This window comes from Triticum dicoccoides, chromosome 4A (genome assembly GCF_002162155.2).
Source record: "Triticum dicoccoides isolate Atlit2015 ecotype Zavitan chromosome 4A, WEW_v2.0, whole genome shotgun sequence".
Lineage (NCBI taxonomy): Eukaryota > Viridiplantae > Streptophyta > Magnoliopsida > Poales > Poaceae > Triticum > Triticum dicoccoides.
The window spans coordinates 283,269,083-283,291,783 of NC_041386.1; the positions used below are offsets into that span (position 1 = coordinate 283,269,083).

At 48.8% G+C, this 22,701-nt stretch overlaps 1 protein-coding gene across 2 annotated transcripts in view; it reads left to right on the forward strand.

The window, feature by feature from the left end:
- LOC119285791 (protein ABERRANT POLLEN TRANSMISSION 1-like) overlaps positions 1-22,701 on the forward strand; it is a 39,537-nt gene that overhangs the window by 7,536 nt on the left and 9,300 nt on the right. For both annotated transcript variants that reach the window (XM_037565120.1, XM_037565121.1), the window contains 8 exons: positions 3,006-3,251; positions 4,554-6,653; positions 6,911-8,708; positions 8,887-8,990; positions 9,697-10,053; positions 10,172-10,290; positions 17,051-17,306; positions 17,833-18,057. In XM_037565120.1, coding sequence (XP_037421017.1) covers positions 3,006-3,251; positions 4,554-6,653; positions 6,911-8,708; positions 8,887-8,990; positions 9,697-10,053; positions 10,172-10,290; positions 17,051-17,306; positions 17,833-18,057 — 5,205 coding nt within the window. The remainder of the gene's footprint in view (positions 1-3,005; positions 3,252-4,553; positions 6,654-6,910; positions 8,709-8,886; positions 8,991-9,696; positions 10,054-10,171; positions 10,291-17,050; positions 17,307-17,832; positions 18,058-22,701) is intronic.

Consider the following 22,701-nt stretch of genomic DNA (forward strand, 5'->3'; position numbering starts at 1 on the left):
GAGTGGGGGGGGGGGTGGGGGAAGGGGGGAGATGCCCTAAGTTGAGACGAGAATCGGCTGCACAGGCGCACGATCAAGGAGGTGCGTGACACCACGGGGAATTTTCCACCCATAGTAGTCCGCGAAGGCCTGCACCACATCTTCCGCAAGCGGTCGTGCAAAGAGCTGAGCGTAATTGGCCAGGATGGCATCGTCCACCTGGCCATCTTCGTCGAGAAGCTCAAGGCGGCGTAGAAGGACACGCTTGGCTTTCATCTCAGAGTCAAGGCCGCAGTTTGCCTTGGTGATCCGGCTGCTTCTCCGCGGGATAAAGCTGGGAGGGATCACGTTTCAACGTCGCCGGGGTGCAGGTTTGGGCTGCGGCAAGACCGAGTCAATCTCTTGTTGTACAGAATCCAGCAGGGAACACAGCGTGGGCTGTTGCATGGCCTCGGGGCTCGTGACATACAGGGCAGGGCCCGCCCCAGCAGGCGAGTGCAGCAGGCCCGGTGAAGGATTGCCACTTAGCCTCGAAGCCCGAACCACGGAAGGAGACAAGATCACGCGTGATTCCAGAGCTGGCGTCAAGGAGCCAACCAGGGTGGTGGTAGCAGGCGTGGGCCTGGTGGCAGGCACGCGGTCTTCAAGGACCGGATTGGTGACGGCAGAGGGAGGTACCAGGCGATCCGCCTGGGTGGGCGAGCCAGGGCACACACGGGAACCACCTAGAGGGTCCGCAGGCAGGCAGGGGATGGCGAGGCGGCGGAAGACGCGCCCCCATTGGCTAAGAGCCCCAAGCCTGGTACTGAGGCAGGCGAACGGGCGTCGGGGCCCGCATCAGAAGGCTCCAGACCCATTCCAACGGGCGACAGGATCGCTTCATCTGTCGTGATCTCCAGCTGGCCAGGAGGGAATTTGAACACGGACTAGCCGCCGAGGCAGGCTGCACAACCGTACCTGCAACTTTGTCCAGAGCCCCAGCAGGGCATGCAGAGGCATCCGAAGCCCTGGTAGTTTGTCCCTGCTCTTCTAGCGCCAAAGTAGAACCCAGACGCAGCGAGACCGTGCCCACCTGACGTACAGGATGCGCCGCGGGGTAAGGATGAAGAATGCCCTGCCAGCCACGGCACAGGGGCGGGACATGGCGGCGGCCGGCGGCCGAGCCCGTGCGCCTGGGTTGGCTGCCACGCGCACCGGCATCGCGAGGTGGGAAGCTGTGGTGGGTCGGCCAGGCAGGCGGGCACGTCGGGAAGGCGATCCACGTCGGCGCAAGAACTGGACTCCGCCGGAGGAGGGGGCGGGGAAGGAGGCAACCGGAAATCCTCCGAGGGTCGAACGTGGATGGGCACCGGCCATCGGAGAAGATGAACGGCATGGCGTTCAGCAACGTCAGGATTGGCCTCCGGCCAAACGGTGTCGGGCTCAGGAAGAGCTCGAAGGTGCGGGGGATGGCATCTGGGTTAGGGGTCCAGGTCAAGAGGCGGAAGACCGCCATGTCCCGGGCGTCGCGGGTCTCCGGTGCAAGGTTGTTGATGAGGCAAAACGGGGAGAGTAGGCGCTCGGCCGACGACCGGTGCCAGCCGTGTTCCGGGATGCCACAAATTTCAATCTCGACACGGAGACAAAGAGAGAGTGGCTCAGCGCCCACGGAACGACTCCAGGGCTGGAACATCAGACGGAAGCGCGGGGTGCGGACGGGCCGCTCCGCCACGCAAGCACGCACCCTCGCATCGGCGAAGCATACCAGGAACTCGCCATCGGGGCGGAGGTGAACCGAGAAGGCATCGTCGAAGAGGTCGAAACGGTCCCGGAGCACAGCCGCCACATCTGAACGGCGACACCAGAGCGGGTACCCGCGACAATCACCACGAGTGCACGCTCCAGGACGGTTTCGGCGGCCACGATCTTCGGGGAGTGGTCGAGGAAGCAGAGCGCGCCCGCTGGCCGTAGAGATGGATGGCCGAACATGGCAGGTGGCGGGGTGGAGGACGTCATCGCACCGGAGGACACGTGCGAGGAAACCGGGGCGGAGCCATAGGGTGAAGCAGGAGCACCAGACCCGGAGGACGCGGGGCGGCTGGGACCCTGCACACTGGAGGCAGAGGAACTCGCGGGGCGCGGACGCGCTTGGCCGCCGACGGGCCGCTCGGTAGGGGTGGGGGGTGGGGAGGGGAGGAGCGCGGTGCCTCACAGTCACGCGCGATGTGCCCAAAGAAGCGGCAGCGCTTGCACCTGATGGCCTGCCGGCACTCGGCGCGCATGTGCCCAGAGCTCAGGCAGCGTGGACACTCGTTCATGGGCGGGGGCGGCGACGCCCGTAGGCCACCTGCCCTCGGCCTCATTAGCGTCCTCGGCTCTAACTGCCAGGGACACTGGATGCACCTCGGAGCGGGGCCATGGGCGAGGGGCATGCGGTGGAGAGGGGGTCAGGGCGTCGGCGACCTCTAGGGTGAGCTCGGAGGACGCGAGCTCACGGTCACAAAGCGCCTGCCGGTAGGACAGCGGCGACGGAGGCAGACGACGGGCTGGATTCCAGCCAACGGAGCTCGCGCGAGCGACCGGCCCCGGCGGGGGGCGGGGAAGCCATGCGGGAGAGGGCGGGAGGGCCGGGAGGGTGGACGTCGGGGCCGGAGTGGCCACCGACGGCGAGGGCTGGGCGGCGATGGCTAGGGAGCGGGGCTCATACATAGGTGGATTTGGCTATGTGGACTCATAACTGCCAATATATGACTAGAGAAAATCTTGGTAATTTGCATACTTGACTTCGCCAAAGCTGTTCTCATGGCCAATAGAGTGAGTCCAAAAGCTTGGTGTGTCTACCGTGTGTAGGTGATGTTTGGTACATCGTCATGTGTTGCATTTATGCATATGCATCCTCACATGTGCATACAAAGGAGGTGATCATATGGTCAGTTCTTGTTTTCAGGAAGACAATTTTTATCACAGCCCTGTTTTCTTTTTGTTATACTTTTTGTTGTGTAATATGTTTCTCATAGCATATGTGTTGATGCATTGCCTTCTCTCAGTCAACAGAGCCAATACGAGCGGAAGTAAATATCAAGATCAGTGGGGGCCAATGTAATCTTATTATAAGCAGAATTAAGCCACTGATCTTGATGAAGTCAGCTAAAAAGAAGCCCCTTGTTCTTCATGAAAGTCCACAACAAGACAAGGTGCCCAAAGAAAAATTAGCACTGGCTTTGGTACTTACATTCTCAGTACCCGAGTTGTCTGTTGTGCTTTATAGTCTTGATGACATACCTCTGTTCCATGTAAGTTCCTTATCATGCGCTCTGTTCTACTCTGAATGTCCATGAGTCTTTGAACAATTCTTGTAACATGACTACTGCATTAAGCTATACCGATGCTTGATATACACAGTACAAATCACGAATTATTTCAATGTATTGTTTGCTTCTTTTTACATTTTTAAGAAGAATATTCTCAAAATGCTCCACATTTGTAATGACTGAGCCATGGTAATATGATTGTATGATCAATGCATTTGAATGTCATGATTGAACCTTGGTAATGTAGAATTTATGATGTGAGTTTTGAAAAGTTTAAAAATCAATTGGCATTTCAGCATTTCCGAGAGAAATCAATTTAGAACATTCCTTGTCTATGCTAATTTTAAATGGGACCAATCTTTTGCCTATTCATACACTCATGGAGTCCAAATGCTAGATCCATTTCTGCAATATTCCTTGTCGTAGCCACAGCAATACTATATCATAAAATGTAATTTGACACAGTCAATTCCTTTTGCTGTTCTGTTCACTCACCTGCATGCCAAACTGCCTAAACGTTGGATATGACCAGATGGGATCAACTTAATTTTACAGTAGCATGTTGTTCCACTTCGAAGGCACTTATCCTTGAAACTCTTGGAGTTTATATGCTTGTGAAGTAAATGTAGTTATTACTTTCTTAATAATAGAAATTGCTGTGTGCCCACATTCCCATTTATCAAGACCATGCCAACATGATTTAAGGCTGGTTGTAATGGAGAGTATCATACACTAGTATCATGCATATGATACTAGTGTATGATACTACTTCCGTAATGCATAGTATCATAAGTTGGTATCTTAGGTTGCCTTATTAATTGTCATGCATGACACAAAGTAGTACTCCCTCCGTTCCAAAATATAAGTCTTTCTAGAGATTCCAACAAGTGACTACATACGGAGCAAAATGAGTGAATCTACACTCTAAAATATGTCTACATACATCCGTATGTTGTAGTCCATTTGAAATGTCTAAAAGGACTTACATTTAGGAACGGAGGGAGTACAACATTTAATATGATACAGAATCATGATATAATACTACATCCTCTCTTTCCTCATTTAATTGTGTGCCATATCATCCAAAAAGTCTTGTTGGCATGCATGATACCCCTTATGATACTACCATTACGACCAGCCTAATGAATTATGAGATTCATGTCTGCTTGGTACTGCAGAAATATTAAGGTTTCAAGCTTTCATGTGTCCAAATTATGAATCACATCAAATTGGTATTTACCATTTATAACTACTAACCTTAGCTGTAAATACTGGATTATGCAGTGTTGCTTGCTGTCTACTCATTTTTCTGCAAGTAAGTTGGTAAACCAAGGACCTGAACTGCATGCAAAGCTTGGAGAATTAAAATTCCTTGTTGCTGTGAAACATCAACAGTTGATAAATGAATGCATTTCGGGCACCTTACTGCACATTAGCTGCTCAACTCTTGATCTAGAGCAAAAGGAGGCAAGCAAAGATAGCGGTGTTGACCATGCTAAATCTGCTCTCTCTGTTAATATATCTGGAATAGGAATGCATTTCTGTTTTTATTACCTTGAGTTGCTTTGTACAACTGCAATGTCCTACAAGGGTTTTTTGAAAAGCATTCTTCCCCCTAAGAAACGACCTGTACATGAGACTTCTCAAAAATCTACCAAGAATGCTAAAGGAGCACAGCTAGTGAAGATTAGCGTTGAACAGTGCTCTATTTTGTATGTTGGTGACATGAGGCTTGAAGATATGTCCGTAGCAGATCCAAAGCGTGTAAATTTTGGTTCACAGGGTGGCCGTGTTATGATAATTGATGACGCTAATGGTGGCCCAAGGATGGCCTATGTAAACTCGACCAGGCTTCCAGATCATAAGAATGTTAACTTCTCCACTTCTCTTGAGACTAATCGATTTGGTGTGTGTCTGAACAAGGAAAAGCACTCCATGCAGGTTGAACTTGGAAGATCCAGATTAACACATAAAGAATATCAGTTTGATGATAATCCTGCAGAGGAGGTTACACTTTTTGATGTGCAAAAGGCAAAGTTCGTCAAGCGTTCTGGTGGGCAGAATGACAATGCAGTCTGCTCCCTCATCAATGTGACAGATATAGCAGTCAGGTATGAGCCAGATCCCTGCCTGGAATTACTTGAAGTAGCCACGCGGCTTAAATCAGTTCTGCACAGGCTGAAACTCCAGAATTCTGCTACTGAGGTAAAAGAAGAAACAGCACACATGGATACGTTGACAAAAAAAGAACCTACAGACAATAGCCAGCAAGAGAAGGCACAAAAGAAACGGGAATCAGTTATTGCCATCGATGTGGAATCATTGAAAATTTCAGGTGAACTTGCTGATGGGGTTGAAGCAATGGTTCACGTTGGCTCCATTTTTTCTGAGAATGCCAAGATTGGTGTTTTGATTGAAGGGGTTGCAATTATTTTTTGTGATGCACAGCTTTTCAAAAGCAGCCGTATGCAGATTTCACGCATCCCGATTTCTGTTTCTGACAGCATTCCTGATAAGAAGTTTCAGTCTGCAACTACATGTGATTGGGTTATTCAATTGCGAGATGCTTATATATGTCTGCCTTTTAGGTTGCAGCTGCGGGCTATTGATGATGCAGTTGAAGATACATTGCGGGCATTTAAACTTATTTCTGCAGCAAAAACATCCGTATTATTTCCTGAGAAGAAATCTAGCAGCAGCAGCAGCAGTAAAAAGAGCAAATCAAAATCCACGGTATTTCGGTATGTCAGGTTAATTGTACGTGACCTCACAGCAGAAATTGAGGAAGAACCTCTCCAAGGTTGGCTTGATGAGCATATGGCTTTAATGAAGAATGTATTTAGTGAGTCCATAGTTAGGTTGGATCTGCTCGATCAGCTTGAGTCAGCCAAAAACAAAGACTCCCCCAAGGCAAAATTGGATGGCTCTGCTTCTGAAAAGAGCAATGACAACCCTGATGTTTATGTTGATGCGCCTGGCATGCAATCTCTTGAAAAGCTTAGAGAAGAAATCCATATACAGGCATTTAAATCATATTACCAGGCATGTCAGAAGTTGTCAGTATCAGAAGGGTCAGGTTCATGTTCAAGTGGCTTCCAGTCAGGATTTAAGATGAGTAAACAGAGAGCATCAGTTATGTCAATCTGTGCAAAAGATGTTGACGTGAGCCTATCAAAGATTGATGGGGGTGATGAAGGAATGATTAGTTTTGTTAAAAGTGTGGATCCTGTTTGTGCAAAAAATGATATTCCATTTTCCCGGTTGTATGGCAGCAATTTTACTTTGAAAGCTAAATCATTATCTGCGTATATAAGAGATTACGCATTTCCACTCTTTTCTGGAACCTCTGCTAAATGTGATGGACGGCTTGTGCTTGCCCAGCAGGTTAGCCTTTGATGCTGTTCACTCCTTTCATTTATGGAATACTATTAGAACTATGAACCCACCCTTTGGCAATAGAAAAGAGAAAGACTTACTCAAACATCATATAGCTGCAATTTCTCTCTTTGTTCAAATACATAATTGTGTTAAAGCTAGGGAATTAAAAATAATTTCTGCAATATGTACTTCATACGTTTGAAAAAAATTTGTCCTGGTCAAATATCACTTCAAATTACATAATTATTTGTTTCTGGTGGCAGGCGACTTGTTTTCAGCCCCAAGTTCGACAAGATGTTTATGTTGGGAAATGGTGGCGAGTAAATCTGCTACGGTCCGCTACTGGCTATACCCCACCAATGAAAACATATGCTGACATACCATTGTCTTTTCAAAGAGGGGAGGTCTCCTTTGGAGTCGGCTATGAGCCAGTTTTTGCCGATATAAGCTATGCTTTTACATGTGCATTGCGCAGGGCAAATCTAGCTAAAAGATGGTACTTTGAGCGCCCCGAACCCCCTAGAAGAGAGCGCAGTTTACCCTGGTGGGATGATATGCGGAACTACATCCACGGTAAATTCAGCTTATGTCTTGCTGAAACAATGTGGCATCTCCCTGCTGCAACAAGTCCTTATGAGAAGCTAGATCAATTGCTAATCACAACTGGCTATATAGAAATACGATATGTGGATGGTTATGTCAGTCTGTCTTCAAAGTGTCTAAAGGTGTACATCACTAGCCTAGAGAGTCTTGCGAAGAAGTGCACTCTAGAACCTCCACCTCATACAACTATACCTTTCCTTGAAACACCCTCCTTTTTCATGGACATTGCAATAGAGTGGGGATGTGATTCAGGCAACCCTATGGATCATTATATATTTACTCTACCTGTAGAGGGAAAACCGCGAGACAAAGTACTTGATCCATTTCGGTCAACTTCACTCTCACTAAAGTGGAGCTTTTCACTTAAACCTAGTACTGCTGAACCTATGGAGAGTAAACAAAAAACCCAAGCATCTTCAAATGATTCTCCGACTCTGAATGTTGGAGCTCATGATTTGGTCTGGCTATCAAAGTGGTGGAACTTATTTTTTCTTCCTCCCCATAAATTAAGACTTTTCTCTAGGTTTCCACGGTTTGGAGTTCCTAGATTTATCCGGTCCGGAAATCTGCCACTTGATAGAGTTATGACCGAACAGTGTATTCGTTTTGATGCTACACTATTGCAGATCAACAATATACCACTACAGGCTGATGATCCTGCTAAAGGTCTGATACTGCACTTCACAAAGCTCAGGTTGGAAATTTCTTCCAGTCGTGGTAAGCAGATATTTACTTTTGACTGCAAGCGCGAACCTCTTGATCTTGTCTACATGGGCATAGACATGCACTTATTGAAGGTATTTATTAATAATACTCCTGAACAAACAAGTTCGAAGGATGGCCAGGTAGAAAGCAAGAGTCTGCATACCAAAGTTGCAGATAATCCTGCTTGTGAAAAGAGCAAAACAAAAACTAGATCGACTGAGAAAAGCCGGGATGATGGATTTTTTCTGTACTCTGATTATTTCACAATACGAAAACAAGCTCCCAAGGCCGATGCTGCTAGATTATCAGCATGGCAGGAGGATGGCAGGAAAAAATCTGAGGTGACATCATTCAAGTCTGAGTTTGATGGGGGTGATGAAAGTGACGATGCGCAATCAGGTAGTGATGAGGAGGGGTTTAATGTTGTTGTTGCTGACAATTGTCAGCGAGTATTCGTTCATGGATTGAAAATTCTGTGGAGTCTAGAAAATAGAGCCGCTATCTTATCTTGGGTTGGTGGTTTAACCCAAGCATTTCAGCCTCCAAAACCATCTCCTTCTCGCCAATACACCCAAAGAAAGATTCTTGAGAAAAAGCAGGCAATTAAAGAAGCTGAGATGTCTAATGATGCTGCTCCCAACTCTTCACCCTCAGCATCACAGTCTTCAGATCCTCTCCAACAAACCAAGAGTTCAGACCCAGCTTCTTCCATCGGATCCAGCAAGCTAGAGCCAACATCGAGTAGTGAAACTGGTATGCTTATCACACAATCCCTTTTCGTGCTAGCTGTTTGTACTGACCCCAGAACTAAGTTGGTATCTTTTTGTTTTATTATCTTCAAAAATGACTTAGTAGCATTGCACTAAACACTTGGAAATTTTAGCAGCTGCATTAATAGTTTTCTTACTTTGACTAGTAACTTGTGATGTAGCAACGAAGCCTTCAAACAGTAGTGATTCTGAAGATGAAGGCACGAGACTTTTCATGGTTAATATTGTCCAACCTCAGTTCAATCTGCATTCAGAAGAAGCAAATGTGAGTATACTGCTGCCCTGCTTTTTTGGCAGTTCATATTAGCATTTTAAGAAATATCATATTGTTTTTCCTTCAGTCACAGGCTTGTCGAAACTCAAAACTATGCACAAACCTTTATCTTCAGCACATTACTGGCAGATAATGACTATAACCAATGTTACCCATACAAGAAATAGTGGACCAAGCTGATAGTGGTTGTCAGTCTGCTAAATAAGAGAATTCGAATAACAAATGACTCTGACGTGATTTTCACATTTTAATGGGCCAGAAGTTTGTATTTGATTTTAAAACATTAAATGCAACTACATTTGATATTTGCATCTCACTCACAAATTACTGCCATATAATTGGATAATATATAAATTTCGACGAATCTCAAGGTCCCGTTTGGAACATACGATTCCCATATGGATAAGTTGTAAGAAATTCTACTCCCAGTGAGAATGGATGTTTTGATTAATGTCCTATGAAATTCCCATGTTCCAAATGGTGCCAAAACTTCACAATTTCAGTACGATGGATTGCAGGTACATAGATTGTGTGTGAACACTCCTTGACAGCTAGCGAATTTACTTTCAAGCTCATTGTTTCTTATTTCCTTACTAACTCAGTGCCATGTTTATGGAAGAATGATTTCAGTTTTGATAATACACTATATTTAGGAACACTGTTGCAATTATTGAGATATCTGTTACAACTACATCAGGGTAGGTTTCTGCTAGCTGCTGGTAGTGGACGGGTGATGGTTCGTTCATTTCAGTCAGTTGTACAAGTTGGTCAAGAAATGTTTGAGAAAGCACTTGGCGCCAGCAACGTATCCATCAGAGAGTCCAAGCCAGAAATGACCTGGTCACGTTTTGAGGTTTCTGTAATGTTGGAGCATGTTCAGGCTCATGTTGCTCCAACTGATGTTGATCCGGGTGCTGGTATTCAGTGGCTGCCAAAAATACATCGCAGATCGTCAGAAGTCAAAAGAACTGGTGCTTTACTTGAGAGGGTATTTATGCCATGCCAAATGTACTTCCGCATCACAAGACACAAGGGAGGAAATCCTGAGCTAAAGGTCTATTCTCTGCCATAATTTGATGTTGCTTTGCACCATTTCCGGAGCATCTTTTTGCATAGTCAGTGCCTCAGTGGAGGTAGCAAATGTATGTGTTTACTCTTTTTTGGTGATGCAGGTCAAGCCACTGAAAGAGCTGGCATTTAACTCTCCAGATATAACTGCTGGTATGACATCACGCCAATTTCAGGTTATGATGGATGTTTTGACTAATCTGCTCTTTGCGAGAGCTCCCAGGTATTCTGTCTATCTTGTATTACTTCCATTTTAGTATTTGAATACTATTATGCTATCAGTACCTTCACAACAAATTGGGAAGATCTAACGTGGTAGATTCCTTAAAATACACTAGGAAATACTCCAATAATGATTATTGGGTGTTTTGTTTATATGGGTACTAACAAACAATGACATTTTTTAGTTTTATATGAGCTTTTGTGATATAATCCCTCCGGTTGTAAAGAGATGAAGTTTTAGGCATTGACACGGTCTGCAATATGTATCTTTGACCGTTACTTTTTGTAACATAGTATATTATGAAAAATCTAATGGTACTATTTTGACCTTACAAATCTAAAAAATAGTTCACATAATTGTAGTCAAAATTATTATTTTTGACCGAATCCTTTTTGGGAAGTCATGTATTTACGAATTGATGGAGTATCACTTGTCAGTGCTAAATGTCAAGTGTGATATATACTCTCTAATCTATATACAGCATAGGATGTCTTGGCCCGATGTGGCCCAAAAATCCCTAATACATATCTATATTGCTAGTTTGAACAAGTTGCACATTTATCAATGTTTAAATCTGATGTATGGTAGGACCCTATACAGCCGATCTTTCACGAAAGGAGCGGATCCCGCGATGAACACGATGAACACGAGGGGAAACACGAGAGAAACACTAAAACCAACAAGAATGATCACACATATGCTAGATTCTCGAACACAAAAGAGTTCACACGATCCACGATCAACAAGGGACGATACACGGTAACCGGTTCTTCTCCAAAGGAGGTCTTGATGGGGCCACCCAAAAGGGGGTCTTGAATCCAAGGAGATCTTCTCTGTAGAGGGGCCGCGGTCTCTCTCAAGGAGTAGATCCGATGTGGATGAGCGAGGCTCTATCTCTAATATGAGCTATCACAACACTGACCCTAGAAAAGAGGAGGAGGAGGTCTATATATAGTCTTAGAGGTTGAAGGGGTACATGGGCTTCGGCCCAACACGAAATCAGCACACAGGCGTCGGACGTCCGGTGGTTACCGGTTGTCCGGAGGCTCGCGAGGGTCCGGACGTCCGGTGCTTATCGGGCGTCTGTAGATTCGGCTCGGATGGGCTGGGGTCGGACGTCCGGTCGGGGTCGGATGTCCGGGGCGTCGGTCGTCCAGTAGTCTTTGGAAGTCCGGCGTTTTGGCTCGGGTGTGGTAGCGCCGGTCGTCCGGAGGGGGCCGGTCGTCCGGTGCCTGGAGTTCGTTGGACGTCCGAGGGTCGCCGGTCGTCCGGTGACTGGGAGTTTCGAGCAGTCCTTTTTGTCCATTGAGCTGGGTGTCCTCATCGTCTTGTCCGTTGGGTGTAACTGATCCGTGGCTTTCCTCCAATTACCTGATCACACATAGGGTTTCCGCTTGAGGTACTAGCCATGTCTCATGCATAGAAAGTGGTAGTTCGGAGAGGAGCGAGTTCACCTTATCTTCGATAGCCTTGGCTCGTGCTCTTGTCATTGGTCCAAGTGGTGTCGTGGGAGACGTAGGTAGGTCCATGGGGATGACCTTGGGATGCTCCGCATCATCTCCCCTCCCTTGGGAAAGATCCGACCTTGGATCGAATTCTTCATCACCATGGTAGGGCGAGAGATCCTTGACGTTGAAGACGTCGCTCGCGTTGTACTTGTCGCGCGGGAGGTCGATCTTGTAAGTGTTGTTGTTGTAGCGTGCAAGCACCTTGAAGGGTCCATCCGCTCGTGGTAGGAGTTTGGACTTGCGTTCGGTGGGGAAGCGGTCCTTGTGAAGGTGTAGCCACACAAGATCACCAATGTTGAATACCATGGGGTGCTTGTTGATGTTGAGCTTGGTCGCAAGTCGTTGTACTTGGCGCTCGATGGTGTGCCTTGTATCTTCATGCACCTTCTTGAGATGTTTCACACGTGCACTTGCGTCCATATTGATGTGCTCTTGTAGTGGTAGAGGGAGAATGTCCAATGGGGACAATGGGTTGAATCTGTAGACGACCTCAAAAGGGGACTTGCCGGTAGTTGAGTGTCTTGCGCGGTTGTAGGCAAACTCGGCGATAGGTAGACACTCCTCCCACTCCTTGATGTTCTTCTTGATTAGCACGCGAAGTAGAGCGGAGAGTGTGCGGTTGGTCACCTCCGTTTGGCCGTCGGTTTGAGGATGGTAAGCCGTGGAGAAGAGTAGCTTGATTTCCGAGCTTGGCGCATAAGGTTTTTCAAAAGTAGCTTAGGAACTTGACGTCGCGGTCCGAGACTATCGTCTTTGGTACTCCATTTAGTCGTAAGATTTCCCTGCAAAAGAGATTGGCAACATGTGAAGCATCGTCGATCTTATTGCAAGGAATGAAATGTGCCATCTTAGAGAATCTATCCACCACAACAAACACGAAATCCTTTCCATTTCTAGTTCTAGGCAAACCAAGCACAAAGTCCATGCTAATATCTTCCCATGGTTGATACGGTATTGGAAGGGGCATATAGAGACCATGGGATTGAGCTTTAGACTTAGCTTTGCGACATGTCGAGCATCGGTTGGTGAAGCGGTTGACGTCGCGGAACATCTTGGGACAAAAATAGTTCTTGGAGAGCGTAGCAAATGTCTTGTCGCGTCCAAAATGTCCCATTAGTCCTCCTCCATGAGATTCCTGCAAAAGCAAGAAACGAAGAGAAGACTCGGGGATGCATAGTTTGTTAGCTCTCATAAGATAACCATCTTTGATATAATAGCGATCCCAAGAGGTATTCGTCAAACACTTGGCATAAGGAATAGCAAAGGTAGGATCATGCGCATACAAGTCTTTTATGTGCTCAAAGCCAATGACATCCAATTTAAGTTGAGTAACAAGCATGCATATGCGGGAAAGAGCGTCCGCCACAACATTTTCCTTACTTTTAATGTACTTGATGATATAAGAAAATGACTCAATGAATTCACTCCACTTCGCATGACGCTTGTTCAACTTAGTTTGACCCTTAAGGTATTTAAGCGTTGCATGGTCGGTATGAATGACAAATTCATGAGGGCGAAGATAATGTTCCCATTCACGCAAAACTCGCACTAAAGCATATAGCTCTTTGTCATAGATGGGGTAATTGAGTTGCGCTCCGGAAAGTTTCTCACTAAAGTAAGCTATGGGGCGCTTCTCTTGCGTTAACACACATCCTATGCCATTACCACTAGCATCGCAATGAATCTCAAAGGGTTTGTCAAAGTTGGGTAATGCAAGCACGGGAGCATGGGTAAGCAAATTCTTAAGCTCATTGAATGCGGTATCTTGGGATGGTCCCCAAACAAAAGGCGCATTCTTCTTGCTCAAAGCATGCAAAGGTGAAGCAATAGTGCTAAAATCTTTCACAAATCTACGGTAGAAACCGGCTAAACCAAGGAAGCTACGCACTTGTTGCAAGTTGGTTGGTTGTGGCCAAGTTTTAATAGCATTGATCTTAGAGTCATCAACACGAACACCTTTAGAGGACACAACAAACCCCAAGAAAACGAGCTTATCAACGCCAAAAAGGCATTTTTCCATGTTAGCATAGAGACGCTCTTTTCGAAGAGTTTGCAAAACGGTTCGAACATGGGTGACATGATCGTTGAGAGATTTGCTAAAAACAAGGATATCGTCGAAGTAGACCACAACAAACTCACCAATGTAAGGGCGAAACACATAATGCATAAGACGCATGAAAGTACCCGGTGCTTCCGATAAACCCATAGGCATGACCAACCGCTCATACAAACCAAACTTTGTTTTGAAAACGGTCTTCCATTCATCACCCTCTTGTATGCGGATTTGATAGTAACCACTTTTAAGATAAATTTTGGAAAAAATAGTGGCACCGCTAAGTTCATCAAGCATATCATCAAGGCGTGGAATGGGGTACCTATATCGAACGGTGATAGAATTGATGGGTCTCCAATCGGTACACATGCGAAAGCTACTGTCTCTTTTTGGCACAAGAATGACCGGAACGGCACAAGGACTCAAACTTTCACGCACATGTCCATGGTCTATGAGATGTTTTACTTGCCTTTGCATTTCTTTGGTTTCTTCGGGGTTGACGCGGTAGGGAGCTTTGTTCAGAAGTGGTGCTCCGGGGATGAGGTCGACGCGGTGCTCGATGCCTCGTAGAGGAGGTAGACCCGGAGGTAGCTCGTCGGGGAAAACATCTTGGAATTTCTGCAAAAGAGAAGACAACACTAGAGGTAGATCGTGAGAGGTGTTAGCTTTTGGTGCCTTGTCCTTGCACAAAAGGACGTAGTGTAGGACACTTGATGGGTTCTCACACACTTCTCTTATCTCACTTTTGGTGGCAAATAGAACTAAGTTCTTCTTTTCGCTCATCGTGGAGGCACTCGATTTTGGCTTGTGGCGCTCACTCTCTTTTTGGTGGTTCGCTCTCACTATTCTCTCCATGATGGGTGGCTTGCTTGTCGGCGATCACTTGGCTTGGAGACATAGGGCGAAGTACGTACTCCTTTCCTTTCATCTTGAAGATGTAGTGGTTCGTTCGGCCGTTGTGGATGACACCTCTATCAAATTGCCATGGTCAACCAAGAAGAAGGTGGCAAAACGGTCATTGGAACGACATCACACTCCAAAGTGTCTTCGTAAGCTCCGATTTTGAAGGAGACTTGCACTCTATGCTCAACTTGAATAGTGCCGGAGTCGCTTAGCCATTGAACGTTTTCAATGTAATGGCAAGGAGTGGACAAAGATGCCGTCGAAGTTACCGTCCTTGCTTACGGTTGAGGGTGTCACGAAACCAAGATGAGGTTACCGAGAAGGTCGTTGTTGATGACGAGTCCGTGGCGAAGATGAGCGGCGGTGATGTTGATGTCGAACCGTACCTAAATAGCCGAAACACAATAGGACACGGAACCGCAACTCAAATTCTCAAAGCACAAAGTGGCAAAAACGTATCGAAGTGCGAAACGAGTACGCAATGGTGGTTGCGGAAAGTGGTGGTATGGGGATGCGTATGCGGAAGTGGGGCGGTGGCTGAAAATTTCGGGGTGGGGGGTGAATTCAGTTTCGTCAGGGTTTTCCGCATGTCCGGGGGTTTACGGTCGTTGGACGTCCGGTGCCTGGGCGAATTTCGGGCACGGGATGGACGGCTAGGGTTCGAGGTGGAGAGGTCAAAATCCGTCGAATCCGGGCGATTTTGTGGATGAAAAGGGTGGGGATGATGGGGGAAAGCTAGATCCACTCAAGGCAAAGCAACTCCACGGAACCAACAAATCAAAAAAAATATTTGGGGCTATATTTGTGGGGAATTTTTGAAATAGGGACAAAATCAACAAAACAAGGCTAGAAAACACAACGGGGAGGCTCCGAAATCATGATCAACGTGGCTCTAGATACCAAGATGATGTAGGGTAGGACCCTATATGGCCGATCTTTCACGAAAGGAGCGGATCCCGCGATGAACACGATGAACATGAGGGGAAACACGAGGGGGAACACAAGAGAAACACTAAAACCAACAAGAATGATCACACATATGCTAGATTCTTGAACACAAAAGAGTTCACACGATCCACGATCAACAAGGGACGATACACGGTAACCGGTTCTTCTCCAAAGAGGGTCTTGATGGGGCCACCCAAAAGGGGGTCTTGAATCCAAGGGGATCTTCTTTGTAGAGGGGCCGCGGTCTCTCTCAAGGAGTAGATCCGATGTGGATGAGCGAGGCTCTATCTCTAATATGAGCTATCACAATGGTGACCCTAGAAAAGAGGAGGAGGAGGTCTATATAGTCTTAGAGGTCGAAGGGGTACATGGGCTTCGGCCCAACACGAAATCAGCACACAGGTGTCGGACGTCCGGTGGTTACCGGTTGTCCGGAGGCTCGCGAGGGTCCGGACGTCCGGTGCTTATCGGGCGTCTGTAGATTCGGCTCGGATGGGCTGGGGTCGGACGTCCGGTCGGGGTCGGATGTCCGGGGCGTCGGTCGTCCAGTAGTCTTTGGAAGTCCAGCGTTTTGGCTCGGGTGTGGTAGCGCCGGTCGTCCGGAGAGGGCCGGTCGTCCGGTGCCTGGAGTTCGTCGGACGTCCGAGGGTCGCCGGTTGTCCGGTGACTGGGAGTTTCGAGCAGTCCTTCTTCTTGTCCATTGAGCTGGGCGTCCTTGCTGTCTTGTCCGTTGGGTGTAGCTGATCTGTGGCTTTCCGCCAAGTACCTGATCACACATAGGGTTTTCGCTTGAGGTAGTAGCCATGTCTCATGCATAGAAAGTGGTAGTTCGGAGAGGAGTGAGTTCACCTTATCTTCGATAGCCTTGGCTCGTGCTCTTGTCATTGGTCCAAGTGGTGTCGTGGGAGACGTTGATAGGTCCACGGGGATGACCTTGGGATGCTCCGCATCAAAATCTCTTCTCATGCTCTCTAATATGGTATAGATTTGGGATAATCCCTAGAATCCACCATGCTTTGCTCATCAACGGGTGAGGCTTCAATCACTATCACACCACCTCTGTTTTCTAGTACTTGCTGCAAAAACTTGAAGATCTGCCACCTACAAAGTGCAAATTCTATAAAATACTATCTCCAAATTCATTTTTTTGTGACCCGAAAATCTCCACATTCGTTGGCACTTCTGTGGAATTCATAAACATGAATATATTTCTTAAAATAAAAACCGAAATAAGTTTATTTAGTTCGTAATAGCATTTTGGTTTCTGCTAGCTGTATTCATCTTGACTGGGCAATATATATCTTGGGTGATATTTGCTTCGTACTAATGAAACTACTCCATTTTTCAGAACTCGGAAGAGTAATCTGTGCTATCCCCTTGATGATGATAGCGACATTGCTGAAGAATCTGATGCAGTTGTACCAGATGGAGTCGAAGAGGTCGAATTAGCGAAGATCCATGTTGAAGTAAAAGAAAGAGAACGGAAGATACTGTTTGATGATATCAGAATCTTGTCTACCAGTAGTGAATTATCTGGTGATCCGAGTCAGTCACCAAAATTGGATGATTCTACATCAATTGCTACTGGTTCAAAGTCAATGCTGGTATGTATGAGAATTACAGTTGTTGCCTGTCCACACAGGTATAAATAATACTCCCTCCGTCTAGGTGCATTAGGCATCTTAGGAGGTGCACTGCAACCTAGGCACGTAGAGATTGGGCTAGCAGAAAAAATTGAATCGTAGAGGAAGCCAATCACACTATTCCTTTCTCAACTGAAAACATGCTATTAATTAGGAGACCTCTTCAAATCCAAATAGTGTGCTGCATAAATTGCTTGCATTGGTCCTCCAATTAATAGATGGGGTCTAACTAATATGCATGCAAGTAGTACTGCTCCTATGTGCCTTAGCGTTTTGGGATTATTTTATTTTCGTTAGATGCCTAATGCACCGAGACGGAGGGAGTATTTTGCTTCCTGCAAATTGTATTTGTTTGTAAACTTCACTGGTTAGTTCATATCTTTTTTCGTACTTACTTAACACTAATGAAGCAAATATTTAAGCTCTCATTAGCATGAATCTTATGAATAAACTACTTCATCTGAGTTTACCATCATGGCTTTGCCAGGTAAAACGTCTGAAGAAAGAACTTGTGAATGTCCGAAATGGTAGGAAAGAAGCATATTCTATGCTGAGAAGTGCTATGCAGAAAGCTGCACAGTTGAGGTTGATGGAAAAGGAAAAGAACAAAAGCCCTTCATGTGCCATGAGAGTTTCGGTGAGGATAAACAAGGTCGGGTGGAGCATGTTAGCAGACGGAAAAGCCTTTTCTGAAGCTGAGATAAATGATATTGTAAGTTTATTTTTTCTCCAGCCAAGTATAATATTAAGTTTGTGATTTCTAATAGTTCAAAGACTAGGAGTGCCTTTTCAAAAAATGCCGGCGAACAATTATCTGGAGAGAGGGGGGAGGGAGGAAAATTAATCGTTTATTTCCAGATGCTTTGTCATTCCCTTTTCTTAATTCTAGTTATTGCTATGGGAGGGATAGATTTCTTCGTGATATGACAACATTTTATCATTTTCAATCTTTTTTTAGTATCGGAAGGAAAAAGAAAGAAAAGATGGATTGGGTTGAACCTCAAGAGTCATGAAAAATTTGGTAAACCCCATTTTTGAAAATAGAAATTCCATTTAAAGGGTTACCCAAGCTAAATAAGGCGATCTGTTGCCTTGAGCTCACATACTCTTCTTGCTAATCCCAGTATCCAGTTTTTCCTTGATAAAGAATCTGTCAATCTCCACATGTTTGGTTCTATCATGTTGAACTGAGTTGTTTGCTATGTTAATTGCTGACTTGTTGTCGCACCATACATTCATACAACTGATCTTCAATATCTTCAGCTCTTCTAATAGATTCCTTGTCCATGATAACTCACTCAACCCTTGAGACATGGCTCTGTATTCAGCCTCTGCAGTTGATTTGAAAACAACTGGTTGTCTCTTGCTTCTTCAAGACACTAGATTTCCTCCTAGGAAAACACAATGGCATGAAGTTGATCTCCTATCATCCAGGCAGCTAGCCCAATCAGCATCACAATAACCATCCATGACAAGGTGTCCACGACTCTTGTATATCAGTCCTTTCCAGGACAACTCTTCAAGTACCTCAAGATTCTATGTATTGCCTAGGCTCATGCATCATGCATATATCTGCTCACAACACTTATTGCAAATGCAATGTCTGGTCGTGCATGACACAAGTACAATAATCTTCCCACAAATCGTTTCTTTATACACTAGATCACTTGATTAGGCAGACATTATGGTTTTGATCAATTGGGATTGAAGCAGCTCGACAACCTAGCATGCCAACATCACAGAGGAGGTCATGGGTACCTTTCTTTGAGAAAGAGTTATTCCTTTTTCAGACCTGGCCACTTCTATACCAAGGAAGTACTTGAGTTGACCAAGATGTTCAACTTCAAAGGCCTTACTCAGACACCGCTTTAACCTTGCTATCTGTTATGGTGTTGCTAGAAGGAGGGCGCGAGAGGGCCGGCCGGGGCCCTTTTTGCCCACGGCTGGGCAAGATGGAAGGGATTTCCTTCTTAATTCTTTCTTGATTAGATTGATACATCTCCTCTCTTTATATAGAGAGGTTTACTTGACTCTCAAGCAAGGCTTACTTGACCCCTAAGCAAGCGACCCTTATCTCTAATTAACCCTAAGACTGATCACCGAGAATATAGAAGCCGGCGCGGAGACGATGTAGGGTTTTCTGCACACCCTCGTGGCCGGCCGAGTGGGCCAGCAGCAGAACCTGATGACGGAGGTCGTCGTGCGCCAGCACGAAGATACGGCGCCCATGCAGGAGCAGGCCATCGGCGAGGCGCCACGGCTCCTCCAGGTCGCCCGCAGCAAGCCTCTGCTGAAGGAGCAGAGCGTCCGGCGCGGCCGCGGTGGCCCGACGGATGTCGGCGAAGAGGGCGAAAGAGGGCCCGTGCGGATGCATAGCACCACCCCCTCGGAGTCGCCGACGGTGGCGTCGTGGTCCGCGTCACGGCGAGACAGGGCGTCGGCCACGGTGTTAAGGCGGCCCGGACGATACTCGACAGTGAAGTCAAAGCCAAAGAGCTTGCTGATCCACTGATGCTGCGGCACGGTAGACAGCCTCTGGTCCAATTAGAACTTGAGGCTGTAGTGATCCGTGCGAATCCTGAACGAGTGGCCCCAAAGATAGGGCCGCCAATGGTGCACAGCCTGCACCAAGCCAATGAGCTCCCGCTCATAAGCCGCGAGCTTAAGATGGCGTGCGGCGAAGGGCCTGCTGAAGAAGGCTAGAGGGCCATCGCCCTAATGAAGGAGAGCGCCGAACCCCGCACCGGAGGCATCACAGTCCACCACAAACGGGTCGTCGATATCAGGCATATGAAGAACGGGGCCCGTCGTGAGGGCCCCCTTGAGGGCCTTGAACGCCGACGTCGCCTCCTCATCCCAGGCAAAGGCGTCGCGGCACAGCAGACGCATGAGTGATGACGCGATGAGGCCAAACTCCAGGACAAATTTCCGGTAGTACCCTGCGAGGCCCAGGAAGCCGCGAAGAGCCCGCGGTGAGTGTGGTGTCGGCCAAGCCGCGACCACCGCCACCTTGTCGGCGTCCATAGCAACCCCCTCAGCCGAGATGACGTGGCCGAGGTAGGCGACTGAAGGTGTCCCGAACAAACACTTCGAGCGCTTAAGATGAAGATGGTGCGCCCGAAGCTCGTTGAAGACGATGGCGACGTGCTGAAGGTGCTCCGCCCACGAGGCGGTGTAGATAAGAATGTCATCAAGGAAAACGACCACAAACCGACACAAGTAGGGGCGGAGGACGTCGTTCATCAGAGCCTAGAAGGTCGTCAGGGCGTTGGAGAGGCCGAAAGGCATCACCAAGGACTCAAAGTGGCCGTGATGAGTCCGAAACGCCGTCTTGGCGACATCGTCCGGGTGCATCAGCACCTGGTGGTAGCCCGACCGGAGGTCGAGCTTGGTGAAGAAACGCGCCCCATGGAGCTCATCTAGGAGCTCGTCGGCCACCAGAATAGGAAACTTGTCCTTGCGTGTCAGGGCATTAAGGGCGCGGTAGTCGATGCAGAAGCGCCACGTGCCGTCCGATTTGCGGACGAGGAGGACCGGCGCCGAAAATGGCGACGTGGAGATCTGGATGATGCCCAAGGCGAGCATGAGCGCGCATTGCCGCTCCAGCTCGTCCTTCTGCAGCTGGGGATAGCGGTAGGGGTGCACTGCAACCGGCGCCGTGCCCGACAGGAAATGAATGCGGTGATCATACACCCGGGCTGGCGGAAGGCCCTAAGGCTCGTCGAAGAGGTCGCGGTGCTGCTGCAGAAGGTGATCTAGCAATGGGTGCTCGGGCTCGGTGGCGGCCGCGACCAGCTGAAGCTGCGGCGTCGCCGGAGAGGCGCCACCCATGCTCTCCCACCGGACGCGGCAACCCTGGCGCCAGATGGTCATCGTCAGGGCGTCAAAGTCCCAGAGGATGGGACCAAGGGTTCGCAAGAAGTCGACGCCGAGGATGAAGTCGAAGCAGCCCAAGTCGATGCCCGCGCACGTGATGGTGAAGTGCTCGTCGCCGACAGTGATGGGCACGTTCCGCGCCAGCCCATGACACCGGAGGCGGTCGTCGCTGGCCACCGTGACCCGAAGTTGCTCCCCGCCCGTCGGCTGAAGCGCTAAGCGGCGCATGGTAGCCTCGGGCAGGAAGTTATGTGTGGAGCCCGTATCCAAGAGGGCCACCAGGCGCTCGCCATGAATCATCACCAGCAAGAGGATAGTTCGCTCGTCGCGGATGCCGGCAAGCGCATGGAGCGAGACCACGAGCGCCGTCGCCGGGGCGATCGCGGGGGCGGCCTCCGCAACAACTGGGGGCGGCAACTCGCCGTGCCTGTCGGTGGGTGTGTCCTCCTCGACGTAGTCGGCCGTCTCCAAGTAGAAGAGGCGCGGGCAGACGTGGCCCGGCACGTAGGGCTCATCACAGTTATAGCAAAGCCCCCGGAGCCGATGCTCGAGCTGCTCGGCCTGAGAGAGCCAACGGAAGGGCCGCGTCGCGGCCGGGGTGGTAATCGCCGGAGCGGCCGGGGGCAGCCGGCCTGGAGCAGGTGCTGGGGGCTGCCTGGTGTTCCATCGGCCTCCTCGAGCCGGGGCCGCCTGCTGCAAGGCCTGCGCGCGACACTCGAAGGCGCGGGCATAGTACATGGCCGTCTGGAGGTCCTGGGGTCCTCGAAGCTCCACGTCAACGCGGATGTGATCCGGGAGACTGCCGACGAAGAGCTCGGACCGTTGCTGCGCCGTCACGCCCGGCGCGTGGCATACAAGGGCCTGGAAGCGGTCGGCGAAGTCCTGCACCGTGGATGTGAAGGGGAGGCAGCCGAGCTCCGCCAGCCGGCTCCCGCGGATTGGCGGCCCGAAGCGAAGGAGACATAGCTCACGAAAACGCTCCCAAGGGGGCATGCCGCCCTCGTCCTGCTCGAGGGCGTAATACCACGTCTGTGCGGCGCCCCGGAGGTGATAAGAGGTCCGACGCGAGTGTGCGTTGCCCCTGGAAGAACTGCTCGCACTGGTTGAGCCAGTTGAGGGGGTCCTCAGTCCCGTCGTAGGTGGCGAAGTCGAGCTTGGCGAAACGTGGAACGGCGGGTCAGCGCGGCCCGCGTAAGGACCCGCGGAGCCTGACGGATCACCGTACAACAGGGTGGGCGTCGGCTGTTCCCCGACCGTAGTGTAGACAGGCTGCGGCGCCGACACGGACAGCCAGGCCCGGAGCGGTGACGGCGACGGCGACGGAGGGAAGCGAACCTACTGGATCGGGACGCCTCCCGGCGCGGTCGGCCCTGGCCCGGTGCTGAGTGGTGGAGGGGCCTGCAGCGGCGGCGGTTGCTGGATGGAGGCGGTGGGTGCTAGAGGCGCGGCTGGAGCCGGCGCCGGCCACTGCGGGGCGGCG